The 20,245-nt window shown below is 40.1% G+C and overlaps 3 protein-coding genes across 5 annotated transcripts in view; all 3 read left to right on the top strand.

Annotated features, from left to right (window-relative positions):
- The first annotated feature begins 629 nt into the window (after positions 1-629).
- On the top strand, positions 630-3,047 carry LOC144004967 (transmembrane protein 238-like). The gene has a single exon (XM_077502728.1). It carries the CDS (start codon positions 2,039-2,041, stop codon positions 2,519-2,521), a length of 483 nt encoding a protein of 160 aa, XP_077358854.1. The 5' UTR covers positions 630-2,038; the 3' UTR covers positions 2,522-3,047.
- Positions 3,048-4,251: 1,204 nt separating this feature from the next.
- Positions 4,252-20,245, top strand: part of snx29 (sorting nexin 29) — a 187,499-nt gene continuing 171,505 nt past the window's right edge. For 2 of the 3 annotated variants that reach the window (XR_013279503.1, XM_077503068.1), the window contains exons 1-11: positions 4,927-5,557; positions 6,014-6,078; positions 6,724-6,776; positions 6,932-7,056; positions 10,441-10,621; positions 10,771-10,841; positions 11,885-12,145; positions 14,089-14,509; positions 15,690-15,805; positions 15,926-16,022; positions 16,167-16,249. Coding sequence is in view for 2 of the 3 variants with exons in the window: in XM_077503068.1 (XP_077359194.1) it covers positions 5,551-5,557; positions 6,014-6,078; positions 6,724-6,776; positions 6,932-7,056; positions 10,441-10,621; positions 10,771-10,841; positions 11,885-12,145; positions 14,089-14,509; positions 15,690-15,805; positions 15,926-16,022; positions 16,167-16,249 (1,480 nt within the window). In the remaining variant the exon portion in view is untranslated. Of the gene's footprint in view, positions 4,401-4,926; positions 5,558-6,013; positions 6,079-6,723; positions 6,777-6,931; positions 7,057-10,440; positions 10,622-10,770; positions 10,842-11,884; positions 12,146-14,088; positions 14,510-15,689; positions 15,806-15,925; positions 16,023-16,166; positions 16,250-20,245 lie in introns of those variants that run through there. The other variant, XM_077503066.1, reaches the window with a different exon arrangement.
- ercc4 (excision repair cross-complementation group 4) overlaps positions 4,266-20,245 on the top strand; it is a 221,266-nt gene continuing 205,286 nt past the window's right edge. The window contains exon 1 of the mRNA XM_077503065.1: positions 4,266-4,400. The gene's annotated coding sequence lies outside the window, so the exon portion shown is untranslated. The remainder of the gene's footprint in view (positions 4,401-20,245) is intronic.

Raw genomic sequence — 20,245 nt, forward strand, 5'->3', positions numbered from 1 at the left:
GTGTTGCGGTTCTTGAAGGTGGTGCAGGCCGGACCCGTCGCCTCCGCCTGCGTGTCCGTAGGGTTGATGTTTGTCGTGGTGGGCTTGGTCTGGATGCCGATATTGAAAGAGAAGAGGAGGCGTCGGTGCTACTACCAAGTGGCTTGACTATGATCACGTGCGTTCGTCCGCCCATTTTCATCCTGAGCCCTCACCATGACTTGCTCTTCGGGGTCATGGGTGAGCTTGAGCCTAATCAGAAAGTAAAAACCTTGCCACAGTTTGGCTTTAGCAACAGTTGCTTAGGTGGATAAAGCCAAACTGTGGCATAATTTCTACTTTCTGGACCTGGATTTGATATCTCTGGTCAGCTAAGATATAGGATCAAGCTCAACCATGACCCTGAAGTTACCAGCTTTGATCCTGGAAGCACCTGTATCTGAAGCCAAACTACGGCAGGGATTTTACTTTCTGGACTTGGATTAGACATACCTACTGGTTTAGTAGAACCACCCGTGGCTAAAGACAAACTGTGGAATGGTTTTTGCTTTCTGGACCTGGATTTGACATACCTGCCAGTTGAGTACGAGCAACTGGCTAAAGCCAAGCTGTAGAAGTGTTTTGGCTTTCTGGACCTGGATTTGCCACCTCTTGAGAGGCTCATGTTCAACCGTGACCCCGAAGAGCAGGGGTCAGCAGTTTTTGGTCCTGGAAGCACCTGTGCCTGAAGCCGAACTATGGCAGGGATTTTACTTTCTGGACCTGGATTTGACACCTTTGGTCATCTGAGAGAGGCTCAAGCTCAACAGTGACCCTGAAGAGTAGTGGTCACCAACTCTGTGGATAAAGCCCATCTATGGCAGAGTTCTTACTTTCTAGACCTGGATTAGACATACCTGCTGGTTTAGTAGGACCACCCGTGGCTAAAGCCAAACTAAGGAATGGTTTTTGCTTTCTGGACCTGGATTTGACATACCTGACGGTTCAGTACGAGCAACTGTGGCTAAACTGTAGAAGGGTTTTTAGTTTCTGGACCTGGATTTGCCACCTCTGAGAGGCTCAAACTCAACCGTGACCCTGAAGAGTAGGGGTAACCAACTCTGCTCCTGGAAGCGCCTGTAGCTAAAGCTGAAATTTGGCAGTGTTTTTACTTTTTGGATCTGGATTTGACATACCTGCCGGTTGAGTACAAGCAACCTTGGCTCAAGCCAAACTGTAGAAGGGTTTTTTCTTTCTGGACCTGGATTTGCCACCTCTGAGAGGCTCAAACTCAACCGTGACCCTGAAGAGTAGGGGTCACCAACTCTGGTCCTGGAAGCACCTGTAGCTAAAGCTGAAATTTGGCAATGTTTTTACTTTTTGGATCTGGATTTGACATGCCTGCCGGTTGAGGAGAAGCACTTGTGTCTGAAGACAAACATGTGGAAGGGTTTTTACTTTCGGGACCTTGATTTGACACCTCTGCAGCTGACTATGGGCAAAAGAAGGACGATACCCTGGCTTGGTCGCCAGTCAATCAGACAGTGGTGTCAAATCCAGAAAGTAAAGACCCTGCCAGAGTTAGACTTGAGCCACATTTGCTTTGACTCACCCAGTAGATGAACCACTTCCCACCTTGCCAGTTGAGTAAAACCTTTGGCTAAAGCCAAGCTATGGCAGGGTTTTTACTTTCTGGACATGGATTTGACACCTGGTTAGTTCCAAGATCTAGGCAGGCACTGTGTTTGAGTGGTTTACATATCTGCCTCATAAACATGAACCAACAGACACGCATTCGCACTCTTGTTTTGACTGTCACCGAGTGAGAACTGGCCCCACGCTGCCTGCACGGAAGTCAAGCGAGTCAACCACAACACCGTCAGTGACTGTGATGATGATTCAACTATTTTTTTTCTCCCCTAGTCAGCTGGCCAGTGCGACTTGTTGATAGCCACACGCGTACACTGAACTTCGACCGTTGTTACCGCAGAGCTTGCGAGAGCTACGCCTGCGACTCCCAGCACGTTGCTGCTCGGGGATCCGCATCCGGACTCATTCTGACACGATCCTCTCCAGGAGAATGTCGACCTCGGTGCAGGTGGAAGCGGCGATGGAGCGGCGGTACGGAGGAGTGGGCCGCTGCAAGTGCTCCTTCTGGTTCGCCGTCGCCCACGACGTCCTCGGCGTGCTCATCATGATGGTGGGGGTGTTCGGGGGCCTGGCCATCCACGACCTTTTCATCTACGCCGGCGCCATCGTCATTTTCCTCAGCCTCATCTGGTGGGTGTTCTGGTACTCGGGCAACATCGACGTGCCGCCCGAGGAGCTGGAGGACGACGTGGGCCTCATCAAGCTCAGGAATAAAGGACTCGGCCGAGCGGCGAGGCGCGTGTCGAGCCAGCTCTCCGGCGGGATTCGGAACTCCCTGAGAAAGAACGGCTCAACCAGAGAAGGCCCGGCGGGGAAGGGACCCTCAGACTCGGAGACGTCAGTCTTCACTATCTTTGACAGCGGCATGGCCTCATCATCAACGCAATTTGTGAGAGAGACATTGTCAATATGAACTCGTGTTCGAACCTTCATTGAGCCAAGACGTAATCATCCCATGTCATGTCTTTTAAAACAATGTCGCATAAAATTACACCAAGAGGACCTAGAGAGGCTTTGGGGGAAAGGAACCTTGGCACAAGTCCTGATTTTTAAGACAATTTTAATCACAAATCGAAGGTAAACAACAAACATGCTGTTGTTTACATTTCAATGTTAGCTAGCTAGCTCTCTGTTAGCTACAGGAAGAAGAAACAAAGCTCTTGAACGAGGGTTTGAAACAATGTCGCATAAAATTACACCAAGAGGACCTAGAGAGGCTTTGGGGGAAAGGAACCTTGGCACAAGTCCTGATTTTTAAGACCATAATCATCACAGATCGAAGGTAAACATGCTGTCGCTCACATTTCAATGTTAGCTAGCTTTCTGTTAGCTACAGAAAGAAGAAACAAAGCTCTTGAACGAATGTTGGTGGTACTAAATGACAGTCGTTTGCTTCACTCTGTTTTGTCCTGATCTTGTGTTCATTTGTACTTTGTTACTTTGATTGTCCAAGCTGCAAGTAAAGTGAAGCGCCCGTTTGAAAACGTTTCGCCTGTTTCAATGCTACGGGGGGGGGGGGGGGCGACAACTGGCAAATCTTCCGTCACACCACCAAACAAAAATTGTCACATCAGTGGATACGAAATGTAATCAATCAGTAGAAGAGCATTTAATTATGCTAGTAACACAATGACAGCGACATGCTAAACCCGCACTTGGCTTTTTGTTTGTCTGCGCTTGAAAGGGATTTTGGCGTTTGCTCTGCCATCACGCACAACCCGGGTAATGATTAGACAACGCTGTCCAGATAAGTTCATGTGGGTCTTCTTATCTGGTTGATAAGATATACATCTTGCACACTTTAGCTCCAGATGATAATGAGACGGGACGTTTTTACGAACCACTGTAAATGTGAAAATTAAAGGTACCCTGTGAGGTTGACGTAAAATATCGATGTTTTGGAGGTATGTGGCAACGTGTCAACAATCTGTATGCAAACAAGACCCGCAAACAGGCGCAGTTCAGCTGCAATCTTTTAAAAAAAAAAAAAAAAAAAAAAAGGAATTCATTTTTCATTAAATTTAGCCAAAACAATAAACAAAGCATGGCATTTTTTTATACACACTATAAATATAGTCAACAAAGTTCACCATTTCTGTTTCTGTTTATGGCTGATTTAGATTTGATAACGTTAGCTTGTATTTACCCGCTAATGATGAACACGGTCACGTCATTACTAGGGATGCAACAATATTAAAAATTGACACAATATTGTCATCATCATGTCACGATATATTAATAAAAGCAACACCCGAGGTTGTATTCCATTCGTGTAGTTTATTTTTAATTATGAACGTTTTGGACACTGCCAATAAATCAGTACATTGACCTTTTTGTCACTCATGTTATGTACAAAAACACAATAGTGTGCTTGTTTTTCCTATGAGATTTTTATTTTTTATTTTTTTTAACTACTATATCGCGAGTCCCACAATATTGTTGGAGCCAATATATGTTGAATATGGTTTGGCCTTTTGAAACGTGAATCATGCCACCTAGTGGCCAGGTGTGTTTAATTAAAACCACTCCTTGAAACCCTCATGAACAGTTGATTAAACCAGGTGTGCTGATTAGGAAGCTGAAGTGCAGCAACTTCGTCAACCGCACCTACAATGCTGCTTTTCTTTTTGATTTAGAGGCTACAGTTTATTTATTTTTTTGATTATAGAGTTTGGATTTAATGACTTTTGTGCGCACGTACATATGCTATCAACACCATTACACACATACACATCCGAACAAAGAAGCTCCAAAGGAGGACAATGGCCGGAAACTGAAGTCAGCAAAATGAAGTAAGTTAAGCAAATCTTTTATGTTTGTGGGAGCGCGTTGGCAATTACAAAGAATAAAAATGTCGATTTTGTTGGCCTTAATTGAACGTTGGTTGGAAAGGACATTAAGGCTACAAATATTGTGATAATTATTGTGAGATACATATCGTGGTATTTATATTGTGACGTTTGGATATTGTTACATCCATAATTATGACATCGTCTTCCTGTTAAAAAAAAAAAAAAAATGCATATTGAAGCTTTCTACTTAACTTTCTATCACATTTTGTTTATTATCTTCAAATCCTTCCCTTTTAATAAACCTGAGTAGGCATAACACAACACACTATTTTTTTATTTTTATTATATATATATATAGTTTTTTAAATTGTCCACAATTTTCTACTGTTTATCCACTCCGGGTGATGGAGCCTATTGCAGCTGGGCCAGATATGATGTGATATGATATAATATGGTGTATGATGCTATCATTAAATCACACTCGCATTACTGTATTATGTAATACGTACTGTTTTTTTGTTTTTTTTGTGAAGTTCAGGTGGAGTTATTAGTTCATATCTACAAACATAAATACTCACATCAACACAAACATGGACAATTTATAGTCTTCAATCACCCAAACGTGTTTTTTTTTCGTATGATTTATGATGTAAGCAGCGCTATGTGGATTATTTTAAAAACTGCGATTCCCATGACCACTTGCGCGAAGCCACATGATGGCTGAGCTTTGTCACGTGACCTGCATACGGCTCACTCGTCAAATAGTCCGCTTCCGGTTTTCGCATTGTAACAGTTGTCACCACGAAATGAACATTTACTCAATGACTTCAGTATTACACGCCGGCTTGTAACACGCACTTTACCAGCTCGGCAGCGTGTGGAACACGCGACACTTGTATGTCATCCCGCGGAGGTCGCTCAGCCCCCCCGTTCGTCTCACCACCGGCAAGGCCTCTCCGTTCATCGACACAGCATCGCTCTCGTAGCCGCGGCGGGGCGGGTCAAGCTCGGCCAAGGAGACCTGCATGAGGCCGGCCCCTCGCTTCGGTTCCAGGGTGGATGTTTTTTTGCAAACGCAAAGAGGGATGAATAACATCGGCGGGGAAGCGTCAAGCTCGGATGTTGCTACGCTTGAAGTTTTGTCGTCGCAATGAACGGTAAGTTTAGTTCATGTTTGTAAAAAAAAAATATATAAATTGACATATTTGGACAATTACACGGGCGTTGGTGCACAAACATCGCATGGAGTCTTCCAGTTTTGCAGCAAAGTGCGTTTGATTTGTCAAATGTTGAAATATCTTCATTGAATCATCACTGCATTTGTCGACTAATCAGCTATAACTTATTGATATTAAAATATAAATGAAGTTTGAACTACGTCTAATTAGTTGTTTCCTTTTCTTCTAAGCAATGCATTTGTGGCCGAGGATGCACATGACACTGCAGTTTTAGGATTTATAGCAAGTATACAGTTTAAAAACACATTTTTTTTGCTCCCCAACATTGCCAAAAAAACCAACTATTTTTTTTTAAATTTTCTTACTACCTCTGCTTGTCCATGACTGTCAATACTTCCAAGCATGCAATTGTTCAAGATGCGCACCTTTTTGCAGGCACTGTGCAGAATGACGCCAAGAGACAGAACCTCTTGGAAAGGTTACTCGATGCTGTCAAACAGGTTAGAATCACATTTAAAAGTCTGTTGTGTTTGGGGCTGGGTATCGATTCAGATTTCCAAAATCGATTCGATTCGTTATTTGAAGGAAAAAACACTCCCGAAGTCGATGCCAACTTCCTGTTAGCATTTGCTAACTTCCTGTTTGCGCTAGTCAAGCAATGTTTTCAAAACGAAATGTATTTTGTGTTTGAATATACAGTGGATGTAATTCTTAACATTGTGTATTTAGTTTTAGAGTTAACTCCAAGTGCGGTGTCACTAAACCTGTTAAAAATGACGCCTCGTGACAACAGAATAACATACGCTACACACGTGCTAGTTGCTAATGCTACGCAAGCAAAAATGGTGCATTCGGGGTACTTTCGTAGTGTCGGAAACTTCGGCTTTCTTTGATAACGTTTTAAGGGGAAAATAATCAGCCATTTAGCTCAATTGTCCGATTTGTTTTTGGCTGATGTTTGAAGGCCAATAATTGGCCGATTTTATAATCGGCGGCGTATTATTGGCGCATTAATTTACAGGGTAAAAAAAAAATAATTATTAAAAGTATCGATTCATGGTTTTATGAATACCGGGCTAATGTTACGTTGCAAAATTTAAGTGTGTCATCTCTCATGAATTATTCTTCATCTCTTCTTTTCCCAGTGCCAAATCCGCTTTGGAGGTAGAAAAGAGATTGCGACAGACTCGGACAGCAGGTTTGCAACGTTTGTCATCCCCAAATCAACTTTTTAAGCTTTCCACAGTGACGCCTTTAAGATGCGAGTCACCCGACTTGTTGTTTCTTGAGATATGAGCTGCTATATTATTTTGGTTTGAAAACCGACTATGCGTCTCCGCTTTGCGCCTGCAGGGTCATCTGTCTTTGCGCCCAGTTTGAGGCGGTGCTGCAGCACGGCTTGCGAAAGAGCCGAGGTCTCGCCCTCACCGCCGCTGCGCTCAAGCAGGCCGCCGGCCTCAGCAGCAAGGCTGAAGCAGGTACAGGTTGGATTTTACTTGCGTGCTGCATTAAAGGGGCAGTGTGTCCATTTTTTTTTTTTTATTTAATTTTTTTCAATGTTTATTTAAAAAAAAAAAAAACAGTATTTCAATATTATACAATAAATATGTTCTATCACATCATCATACATAAAAAAATAAATAAAAATACAATGGTAGGTTGTGCCACGCCTTAGAGGCGGCTGCCGTGTTTCACCGCCATCTTTCTGCTACGGATGCCTGAAGGAGAACTTTGTGAAAATAACTACAAAGTGTGGCCTCTATGAGGTACCGAAATGCATGCACTTCAAACTTAGGCACTTACATTCTATTAGTTTACCACTAGATGGCACTAAATTCTACACACGGTTGCTTTAAAAGCAGCAAAACACATTTTTGGTACTGTTTATTTCTTTTCTTTTTTTTTTCCTTACCAGATTAATACATTACAACATAAGGCAAAATAATGACATTTAAACATTCAAACTACTGATTTTTGGCGACTTTTTTTTTTCGTTTGTTGTAAAATATAAACAAATACTGGACGTAGTAAAACAGTCAAATGTTCTGCCTGTAATCAAAATCTTTATTTTTATAAGCATTAAGAGACCAAAAAACACAAGTTGACAATGATAATAAATTCCTTTAGAGAGGTTTTTTTTCAGTTATTATTGTTATATATTTTAAATTAATCGGCCAATTAATGGGTTATCATAATTTTATCCTGCCAAATGTCGGACTTAACATATTATTGCTTTGCACCCCTTATGTGGTTGATGAATAATTTGTAATTATAATAATAAAAAAAAAAGGAAACGTCGGGGAAAAGAAAAAAAAAAAAAGTTGTTTAGACGTTTAAACGTTTTTGTCAAACTATGGAGTGCAATTTCTGTATAAATTGCGTGGGAATGCTGAAAGCTGAATGCGAAGATTTGAATGCATGTGGAATGCTTATGAAATAAATTGAGAGAGAAATTCTGAAATGATAACCTCCTGATTACTGGACAATGCACTTTACCAACTGTGTCAAAAAGCAGTATCAGACACCTGGCAATGATGATAAGTCATATGTACGGAAGTGGGCGTCGTACTTTGAAAAAGTTCATTATCTGTCCCATTGAAAATGAATGGGGAAGTTGATATTAAATATAAACTTGTGCAAATACTCTAAGTAATGTGTCATCGGACGATATATATATATATATATATATATATATATATATTAGGGGTGTGAATTGCCTAGTACCTGACGATTCGATTTCATTCAAATTTAGAAAATACTAATCAGTAAGCTTGTAGAGTGTAAGATTTATATGAAAATGTATTATTTATTTATCTGAAATTTCAGTCTTATAGAGGTTGTAATCTGTTTCATGTTTGAACAGCATTCAAATAAAAATATTAAGGCTTAATGTTCCGTTCATATCACATTCTTCCGTGCTCAAGGTGTGAATCCTAACCCGAAGTCAGACGTTTTGTTGAATATTTTTCCATTAAAAATGGAAGTTTAAAAATCGATTCACACACACACACAAAAAAAAAAGGCAATGATGATAAGACGTTGAATTGGTAAGACTACCGAATGAACAATTCTGAGCTCTTAAAAAAAAAAAAAAAAAAAAAAAAAAATCGATTTTTTTTTTTATTGAATCGATTTGAGAATCGCGCGATGTAGTATCGCGATATATCGCCGAATCGAAATTTTTTAACACCCCTAATATATATATATATATATATATATATATATATATATATATGGGTGTGAAATTTTGAAGCTAGTTGAAATTTGAACTAAACATTTGACATTTACTTGTGTCGTTACCATTCCGATCCATCTTGTCAACCTTGTTGCTCACATGCTTATTTATTTATTTTTTTTAATAGAAAGCAACTGTTTGTATTACTTTTGTAGAGTTTCATCTATTTTTTTTTTTATTTATTTTTTTTAAACTCCCGAGACTTACGCGGCTTTCTCATGAGGAAGTGTTCCTAATAACCTCAGGATCCGCTTCCGCTCGCCGTCAGCTGAACTGTTAACCGTCCCGCTGTTTGAGGCGCCATTAGTGCCACGTTGGCTCATAAAACTGCCGAATATTTAAGAACGCAGCAATGGCTGCCACCTCATTCGTGGCCGTGATCATTTCCGATGTTCGCCCGTGCTTGAACTTGAGGCTTCGCAAGCCGTCTTAATGAAGCCAAACCCGCTGCAGACATGAATCTCACACAGCGATCTGGAGCTGTATGCTAATCATATGCAAATGAGTTGCATTATCCCATTAGAAATCACTTTGTCTGAATGTTAAAACATGAGGTCATTATTAAGCGCGTCTTGAGTTTGTTAATGGATGCTAATTTGTCCGACTCGCACTTTTTTTTGACCCGCTACTACTTCCACATTTTTTAACCGATTCCCGCCGTTCAAAGTTCGACATATTCCAAAAATTCGCCCGACGACTGCTTCCATTTTTCTCAGTTCAAAAATTCACGGCTTACCCACAATTCCCGATTTCGTACTCGAATTTTCCCCATTATTCAGAATGGGAGATTCTACATTTTCCATTTACTTCCACTTTTTTCATCCGATTCACTTAATTCCAACTTCAATATATTCCAGCAAGTCACGCCATGAGGTCTTCCATCTTTTTCGGTTCCAAAATTCACACCTTACCCACAATTCCCGTTTTCATACCCGGTTATTTCCCCACATTCTACAATTTCCATGTACTTCCTCATTATTCATCCAATTCACTTTATTCCAACTTCAATATATTCCCGTATCATTCAACATCATTCAATATTATTCCTAAGTAGGGGTGTGAATTGCCTAGTACCTGACGATTCGATTCGTATCACGATTCACAGGTCACGATTCGATTCGATACCGATTAATCCCGATACGAATTTATAAGTCGATTGTTGCGATTTTTTTTTCATTCAAATTTAGAAAATACTAATCAGTAAGCCTGTAGAGTGTAAGATTTATATGAAAATGTATTATTTATTTATCTGAAATTTCAGTTTTATAGAGGTTGTAATCTGTTTCATGTTTGAACAGCATTAAAATAAAATATTAAGGCTTAATGTTCCGTTCATATAACATCCTTCCATGCTCAAGGTGTGAATCCTAAAAAAAAAAAAAAAAAATCGATTCTGCCGATTATTGAATCGATTCGAGAATCGCGCGATGTAGTATCGCGATATATCGCCGAACCGAATCGATTTTTTTTTTTTTTACACCCCTAAATCATGCCACAGGTTTTTATTTAGCCTTCCAGCCTTCACACGCCATTTCCCCAGAAATAGCATTATCTAGTTATTTATGCAATTACTGTAGTCCTAATGATGCCTTTTTTTTTTTTTTTTTTTTTTCCCCCCCACTTCTAGAGTTCACCTTCTGGTTTTACGTGAAGGAGCATCTGAACCGGCACGAACTGCAGCGCTTCTACTCCCTCCGTCACATCTCGTTGGAGCTGGGCCGGGGTCGGGCCTGGTTGCGCTGTGCTCTTAACGAGCATTCTCTGGAACGCTACCTGCACACGTTGCTAGCCGACCGACCGCGTCTCGGGTTCGTGCGCCGATTCCGTGTCCTCTATGGGGGTTTAGTTGTTTTTGGATGAATGCGCCATGAACCGTTTCCTCACAATGAACCGGATATTTATATGCATCCACTTATGCGCACTCCCTCGAATGAACTTTGCCACCTTTCTTTTGTAGCACTTACTATGAAGACTGGGCTTTCATGCTTGACGAAGAAAGAGCCAGTATGCTGCCCACCATGGCTGCAGGTGAGTGCTTCAACCATTCACACATTCACTGCCAGCCCAGCAAAAAAAATGCGTCTTTTTTTTTTTCTGTCAATGGCGGTGAATGAGTTAACATTGCATCATTTGACGTCTTTTTCCGTCAATGGCAGTGAATGAGGTAACATTGCATCATCGAGAGCAAGCCTTTTTAACTCATTCAAACCCCAACACTTTTTTAATACTTTGTCCTGCATCCCCAAAGACGTATTTATACGTTTTTTTTTTAATTTATTTTATTTTTATTTTTTTAAACATTCTAGAGCAGGGGTGGCCAAGTTGGGTCCTCGAGAGCCCCTATCCAGCCTTTTTTCCATGCCTCCCTCCTTCTGTGCACGCTACACACGTGCTAGTTGCTAATGCTACGCACGCAAAATGGTGCATTCAGGGTACTTTCACAGTGTCGGAAACTTCGGCTTTCTTTGATAACGTTTTAAGGGGAAAATAATCAGCTGTTTAGCTCAATTGCCCCGATTTGTTTTGGCCGATATTTGAAGGCCAATAATTGGCCGATTATAATCGGCGGCCTATTATTGGCACATTGATTTACAAGATAAAAAAAAAAAAAAATATTAAAAGTATCGATTCATGGTTTTATGAATCGATATTGGGCTATGAAAAGGAATATCGATATTTTAGACTCAGCCCTAATACACTTTTAACCAGAGAGCTATTCATTAAACGAGTGCCATTAATTAAATACACCGATCCCCCGATTATGAAGTACTGAAGTTCTACGTAGAAAAGGGAAGTCGTTTTCCTGTTTGATGTGTGCTGAAGATGAATCCTCGTTTTGCATTTCCCCTTTTGAACTATTGATAAGCACCAGTCAGCCGAGGACAAACGTTGAAATATTAATATGTTGCACTGATCTCATGCCAGCTTTTGCGGTAAATATCGTTCTCTCCTTGTGTGCTTTTTTTTTTTTTTTTTTTTTTTTTTTTTTTTGCAAGTGCGGAGCGAGCACTTTTGAGGAAGTTCAAAAGTTGCATCTATTTCAACAAGAACTCTGTAACGACTTGATGCAGGTTTGAACTCCATCCTCTTCGCCATCAACATCGACAACAGTGACCTGAACGGGGGGCCGACGAGAGGCGGGGGCTCCGCCGTGACGCACCTCCTCAAGGAGTCCACGCAGGGCATCGGCAGCCTGTGGAAGGAGTCGGCGCAGGGGGTCAGCAGCTTGCTCCGAGAGATCGGCACCGCCACCGCCGCCGTGCCCGGGTTCGCCCCCAGGCTGGACGCAGCCTCGGACCCGCTGCCTGTCCTGCCGCGCAGCACCTCTGCTGGTATGCTTACAATAATAGCTTACAAATTTGACAACAAAGTTTTTTTTTTTTTTTTATTATTCTGTATGCTTAAGCATATAAAAAAACAACATAAAAACATATAAATACGTTTTTGGGACCAGGATAATTAAAATTAGGGATGGGCAAGTACCGATACCAGGTATTGGTATCGGGCCGATACCAGCATGTTTTTCCAAGTACTCGAGTACTCGTGACACAGACGAGTACAAGCGAGCGACGGCAGAGGGGGAAGACGTGAAGTGAGTCCTCCTTGCCTGTAAGTGGCGCTAGCTTGCAGCAGTTTTTCCACCAAAACTTGACCGGTTTGGAAATACTTGAAAATTGTGAATCTTAAACTAAAAGAGCATTTTTGTGTTTTATTTTGAGCGTTAAGACTATTGAAGAGTGACTGTGCTGTTTTGTTTTGTTTTTGTCAAAATTAAAGGAAATATATTTAAAAAAAAAAATCTTTTAGTGATTTATTTTTTATTTTTTTTGTCAAAATGTACTACTGGTATCGGCAGTTGGTATCGGTGAATACTGAGGGTCTGAGTATCGTATCTGTCTAAAAAAAAAAAAAATGGTATCGAACATCCCTAATTAAAATAGAACGTTTTTATACGTTTTTGGAAGCAAATGAGTTCATCACTAATACAAACACCAATCACCGGTTAATAAACAGTAATCGGGGGGGCGGAAATGCTTTTGTAATAAATTTTAATGCAAATTTAAAATGACTCCGATTAGTCGATTAATCGATTCTAAAAATATTCGGTAAGTGACAGCACTACATTCAACCAACCTTGACTGTTTCATCACGAGCAGCCTTTCAAGTTCTAATTTTATTTTTTTTTTCCTTTTTACTTGAATTTCAAAATGAATCGTTTTCATTCTCCAACAAAAAAAAATCATAACATGCTTGTGTAACTAAATAAAGTTTTATGCCACTCGATGCATGTGGTTAGTTGCATGTCATCATTTGAAGCGTCCAGAACCTTCCAGACCTTCATCATGTTTGACTTCATTTAGCCGTCGGCCCCGTTCCATTCCGTTGGGGCCCTGCTGACACCATTTTCCCCATCCACGTGTTCTACTTTAGCAAGGTGAGGGGATGTTTAAAATTTTAACTGTGGTGGAAAATGGAAGTCGACCATTCTTGGTATTATTACACAGGAGAGGTTTTCGGTTCCGAACCAGAAGTGTTCCAAATGTGTTTTTATAGGATTGGACCATATAAAGATAAATGGTCCACAAGTTGTGAATTGGGAATGACCAAAATGTTTGACCTAAAGGTGTCAGCCGATTACAATTTTTTTAATCGTAATTAATCGCATGATTTCAACAATTAACTGACGATTAATCGCGCATTAATCGCATGTTTTATATTTCAATTTAGATCTAAAGTTTGAATAAAATGTACTTTTTTTTTTTTTTTCTCCCTAATTTAAATATGGTTTATTTTTTAGTCATTGATTCAGTAATTTCATAACAATTGAATAAAAAAATAAAATACAATTTAACATATGTATTGTACGTTTAAAAATAAAACAAGTGTGACTAATTTGTGTTGATCATTTTTCTTTCACTACATTTGTAAGACAATGTTGACAGCTTGGTGCATTTTTCTTTTCATATTAAGAGCTGCCTAATTTTCAACATGGAGTAACTTGTGAAATTATGTACATTTTTAAAACTGTAAAGCACAACACAGTCCCCACAAATATGTGCATTATTTAATTTATTAATGCGCAATTGTGTTGGTTGTATTCCTTTGCGGAACGCCGAATGCTTTTATTTTGTTAAGTTTAATAGGATGTGCATTGTGAAATAACGGTTGTTTACTGCATACGAACCATATGAAAAGGTGTATGATACGATATCGGTATTTTGAAACCAGCCCGAATAGTTTTGTACAAATAACTTTTGATTTATTTTCCACTTAGATTCTGGCATACGAAAGGAGCGGCGGAGGAAAAAGAAAATCACCAACATCATTTCCTTCGACGACGATCTGGACGACGAGGACGACGGCGAGGACGACTTCGCCAAGGCGGTCGCCATCGGCAAGATGGCGGCCGATCCCGTTCAAAGCGGCGGCGGCGGCGGCGCCGAGGAAGCGATGGATCTCGTGGAGTCGCCGTCCCGCAACGGGCTGGACGGCGCCGCCCTGCTGGCTTGGGTGGGGTCGCCCCATCACTCTCGTACGCCGCCCGTGCCGACCACGCCTCCTTTGCCGGACAGGAAGAGCGTCGACGACGACGATGATGATGATGATGATGATGAGGAAGAGGACGAAGAGGAGGCCGAGGAGGACAAGTACAAACGCAGAGCGCGAGTCCAGGACGACGCGAGAAGCAACGATCAGTAAGTTGTGTAAAAAAAAAAAAAAAAAAAAAGGGTACAAAAATAAATCAATACACAGCAAAATCGTCAGTGTTAAGATTGACGTAACGATAAGCGTGATATCGTGATATTAACTGCTACAATATCGTCGTCATTAGTGCTGGAGCCTATCCCAGCTGGCTTCGGGGGGGGGGGGATATCAATATATCAATTAGGGGTGCACCGATCGATCGGCCTGCAGATTTATCGGTTCCGATTTCCTTAATTTTGGAACATCGGTGATCGGCCGATCTCTTGAAAATAAGCCGATCTTTTCCACCAATCTCATCTCCATCCTCAGAGGTCTGAAACAGTCGGCCACTGTCCTCTTCTGCTGAGATGATAACTCATTCACTGGCGGCCATTTTCACATTTCGCAATCCCGTTCGCTCCCGGCTGTTTTACTGGATTTTGACTGATTTTGCAAGGCGCACAGAATATTGTGTTCTATTGCTATAAAATCATGGAACCTATCAAAAGAAAGATTAAAGTCTCTTCTTTCATCAGGGAAAAAAAAAAGTATGTTTCTATCTGTTTCCGTTTTGCAGCAATTAGCATTAGAAGAGAGCTAAGTTTCATCAGTTTTCACAAATCTATTTAAAATTGATCTCCTTTGCTCTGCTGCCACCTGCTGGCCGTTTGTGTAATAACTACCATTTCTGCAACCGTTCTTTGCAGTTGAGAGGATCAAAGCCTTCTGTATGCTCTAGCGTAAAAAAAACAAACAAAAAAACGTATAAATACGTCTTTGGGACACTTAGAAAATAAAAAAAAAAACGTATTTATACGTTATTGGGTGCAAATGAGTGAATAGCATTTTAATTTTTATTTGAGAGAACCACTTCACATGCAGTTAAAACGACCCGTTTGTTTTATTTTGCCGATATTGTTCAATGTTTTCCTATGAAACAAGATTGGAACACTGAAGTTATATGCTGCTTGTAATGGGAAAAAAAAAAAATCGGGATCGGCAGGTCAGACTTTTTAAAAGATCGGTGATCGGCTGGAAAATTGTGATCGGCGCACCCCTAATATCAATACATGGTTTTATGTATCGATATTGGGATATGAAAAGGCATATCGATATTTTGAACCGATGCAGCCCACTTGCTAATATATTTTCCTCATGAGCGAACATGAGTTTGACACCCCTGCTTTACAGGATGGTGGTGGGAAGTCTGTCCAGCGCGTCGACGTGGAGCCCCGTGCAGGTCCTGCTGGATCACAGCAGCTCGGACGTCCTCATCCCCGTCAACGCCGCCGCCTCCCCGCAGCCAGGTATTGTTGCACCCTCGTACTGACGTTCCCGAACCCAAGCGGGAAGCGAAAACGTGTCAAATCGAGAAGCGTTTGCGCCCATCGAGGTCGCCCTTGACTTTGGTCTCCGTCGCGTTTCAGTCAACTCGGCGGAGGACTCGGCGGCCTTTCCCGCCCGGCGCGAGTCATCGGGGCCGGCGGGGGACCGCGACGGCCGCGCGTCGGGGCCGCCTGTCGAGTAAGCATCCGCTCCGACGTACGTAAGGACGCGCGATGGCGCCGAGGCGACGCTCGTCCGCGCGTCGGCCGTCTGCTCCTCGGATTCGGCGAAAGCGAGCGACAAGACTGACGTTCTCCATATTGATGCCTTGATGTGTTCCAGCACGGAGTCCAGCGCGCCGGCGCTATCCGCTCCGCTTAGCGGCACGCTGACGACATCTGCTCTGCCCGAGTCCATGACAGTCGGTGAGTATTTGCATTTTTTTTTTTTTTCATCATTCTGTCAAATTGAAATGCCATTACAACTTTACAGCCCCTTCAAAAAAATAAAATAAATAAAAAACTACAAAAAAAAATAAATGCCTGAAATTCAATCTCCGGTGTAATAACCTTATTTATTGATTGGTTGAATTTTATTTTATTATTATTTTTATTAGTATTATTATTATTTATTATTATCAATTCAATCTCTGGTGTAATAACCATATTTATTGATTGATTGAATTTTTATTATTATTAATTCAATCGCTGGTGTAATAACCTTATTGAGTGATTTAATTTTTATTTTATTTTTAATCTTGTTGTTGTTATTATTAATAATAATAATAATAATTATTATTATTAATTCAATCTCTGGTGTAATAACCTTATTTATTGATTTTGATAGAATTTTTATTTATAATAATAATAATAATTCAATCTCTGGTAAAAATTGTGGAAAAAAAATTGAGTGTGCAAATTATTACACAATACATTTTAAGTTTAAACACAAGTTAGAATATTTCACAAATTAAAATTTCTCATTTGTATTTATTTTGCCACAGCAAATGTTCTAAAACAGTAACAAATGTGTGTTCAGGAAAAAAAAAAAAATTGAAAACACAATATAAAAAGTAAAATAACACTGAGGGTTAATTTGCCAATTAAATATGGCCCCTTGACTTATTATATTTTTGTGTAAATGTCACCATCATCATCAAATGATTTCCAAGTTCCCATTTTATCCACCTGGTGGCACTGCTGCTCCAGTGAATCGGCATCGGCAAAGCCCAATCGCTTGAAAGGCATCCTGGAGAGGAAATGTTAAGCAATGTCAGTGAGTGAAATTCAGGACGTTTTTTTTTTTTTTTTTTTTTTTTTTTTTTTGTGGCAGCTGTGAGATTGCAGATGTCGATGGCGCAGCGCAGAGGGGGAAAAAAAATAAAAATGGTCCCAGTCACTTGATGAGCCAGCCGTGTGTGGTCCGTTCTCTTTTAGCTGCCCAGTGGATTGGCAAATTTGTCAAAGTTCTGAAGTCACCACTTCCAAAAAGGCCAAAAGGCGCACACAGCGAAGTAAGAAGAATTGTTCTACATCGAAACAACTTGGTTTTTGGTTGTCAGAGTGCCTGATTTCTATTCACGCACAAGTCACCGAGTTGTCTCTGTTGACAAAAATGAAATAAAGGCACAATTGATGCATTTTTTCCTTTTTCGACTCACCTCGTACTCCTCAAAGCAGGGATGTCAAACTCGTGTTAGCTCAGGGGGCCGCACGGAGGAAAATATATTTACCAAGTAGGGGTGTAACGATATCCAAACATCACCGTACGGTATTATCACGATGTGAAGGTTACGATACGATAACTATCACCATATTGTGGGGAGGTTGTCGATACAAAAAGGAGGTCTCAATATTGTGTAAAAAAAAAAAAAACTCATACAAAAAAACTCACACAGTATTGTTTTTGTACATTACAGCAATTAAAAAGCAAGCAATGAAAAATATTATATATATAAAAAAATATACATTATAATAATTTATTATAATTACAATATATTAATTATATTAAATATATATATTAAATTAATAATTAATTATATTATTAAATTATGAAAAAAATATAAATACTATATATTGAGGCACTAGTACAAGCATTACAATAAATTGATAAAATTTTTTATTAACACAATTAATAAATTAATGAATAACTTAATAAATCAATAAAAATGAATTAAATTAAATAAGAAATTAATACATACAATAAATTGAATTCTCCACATATTGACTCAAAAGTATATTATGTTCCCCTTTATCTGACCATTATGGTGGACTTAAACATAGAAGGGCCAAAACATGCCTTGTGAAAATTAAACTGCACTGCAAAAAAAAAACAAAAAAAACTAGCCACCAGAGGGTGCTACAACTGCACAAATGGATACCAACCGGACTTTTTAAACAGATTTGCTGCTTTTAATATCGTGACATGGCGGTTTTAATATCACGATATCGGCGTTATCGTTACATCCCTATTTTCTAACCTGGTTTTGTAAATCTCCACGCCATATCGAACCAGTTCGAAGTTTTTTTTGTTTTTTTTTTCTCCAGCTTCCTCGTCACATATTGCTAAAACATGCATGCTAGGATCGTTTTCCGAGGGTGTGAATGAAAATCTGAGTGGCTGCATACTGCGTTTTTAAATATATGACCAAGCGGAAGTGTTGATTTCCTGTCCATGGCAAACGCACTTCCTGGCAATGTCATTTTTAAAGTCCCCCCCCCCTGTGAGGACCGAGGGTTGTCTGGTTTCTGCTCAAGTCCCTTAACAGCTCGTCTGCGGCACCCGCTGTGAACGCGTGGTCGTACGAAAGGTCACTCTTATTTCGGGCTCGCTGAAAAGACGCTCCCCACGTCCGCTTTCTTTTTTTTCTTTTTCTTTCATCTTTCCATGTGCGCTTGCTTCACCACCTCCTCGTCAGCCTCCCCCAAGCCGAAGCCGCCACTTTCGGCCCCGGGGGCCGCAAAGGAGACCTACTTGTATCTGGGGCGACGCGGACACCCGACATTAGTTATGAGGACGCGCTCGTGCTCTTTGTCATTTGTAGCATACCAAAAAAAAAAAAAAAAGTTCATTTATTTTCTTGTGGTTATTTCTGGACATCTTGCGAAGAATCTGAGATAGTTGCAATCTGGCTGGTGCACCATTCGAACAACGCGGAGGATTTCAGACGTCATGCTTTCACACGTTTTTTGAAATTGACAAACTACCGTCATAAATAAGAATTGGATTGCAACCATTGTTTATCTTTTCCAGAGTCCAATTTGTGTGTTAAAGGTTAACACACACAAAATTGCACAAACATAAAAGATTCGAGTAGAATAGGTTGAAATACAACGTGAAATTTACGATAAACTAAATGGCTCAGAGTCCACAAGTTTTCAAATTTCTCTGAATTTGAAAAGAAAAATGTACTGTTCCCGACATGTCCAACATGAAACACTGATGCCACCCCGTAGCGCAAAATTACAACACGAACCTGTCTCGGTGTTTCACACTCCTGTTCACTTTATATTTTTTAACTCCAAATAAGCTATGCATTACTTCCCGGTACTCTAAAATTACTGTATCAATTAACTTAAAAAAAAAATAAAAAATGCAACCACATTTGCATTTTGTAATAGTATGTTTCCACTTTTTTTTTTTTTTTTTTGTTAACGTGCATGAGCTGTCAATTTTTTTAAATCAGCTTAATCACATCTTAGAATTTTGATTAACTCATTCACTCGCCGCCATTTTCACATTTCGCAGTCCCGTTCTCTCCCGGCTGTTTTACTGGATTTTGACTGATTTTGCAAGGCTCACAGAATATTCTGTTCAATTGCTATAAAAGCATGGAACCTATCAAAAGAAAGATTAGTCTCTTCTTTCATCAGGAAAAAAAAAAAAAAGTATGTTTCTATCTGTTTCCGTTTTGCAGCAATTAGCATTAGAAGAGCTAAATTTCATCAGTTTTCACAAATCTATTTAAAATTGTAAGTAATTGAGCTTTTTTTCTAGATGGCCCTGGTTGATCTCCTTTGCTCTGCTGCCACCTGCTGGCCGTTTGTGTAATAACTGCCATTTCTGCAATCAGAGGCTGCATCAAAGCCTTCTGTATGCTCTAGCATAAAAAAACAACCAAAAAACGTATAAATACGTCTTTGGGACACTTTGAACATTAAAAAAAAAACGTATTTATACGTTACTGGGAGTAAATGAGTTAATCACAATTAAAAAAAAAAAAAAGGTATTTTGTCAACATTTTCTGCCCGCCGTATTTGATGAGCACCAATTGTGTTAATGCTTTCAACATTTTCAGCATCAAAAGGGCCAGGTTATATCACATAATCGTTCGAAACCAAAATTTGATTTGCCTGTACCAAGTGAGATGCCGCCCGCTGTAAAACGGGCGGAAATGTAAATCGTCACTTCGCAGGTCAGCT

This window comes from Festucalex cinctus, chromosome 17, assembly GCF_051991245.1.
Source record: "Festucalex cinctus isolate MCC-2025b chromosome 17, RoL_Fcin_1.0, whole genome shotgun sequence".
Classification (NCBI taxonomy): Eukaryota; Metazoa; Chordata; class Actinopteri; order Syngnathiformes; family Syngnathidae; genus Festucalex; species Festucalex cinctus.

Bases quoted from the DNA above. Each gene is read 5' to 3' on its own strand.
- LOC144004967 (XM_077502728.1), top strand. From the start codon at position 2,039: ATGTCGACCTCGGTGCAGGTGGAAGCGGCGATGGAGCGGCGGTACGGA.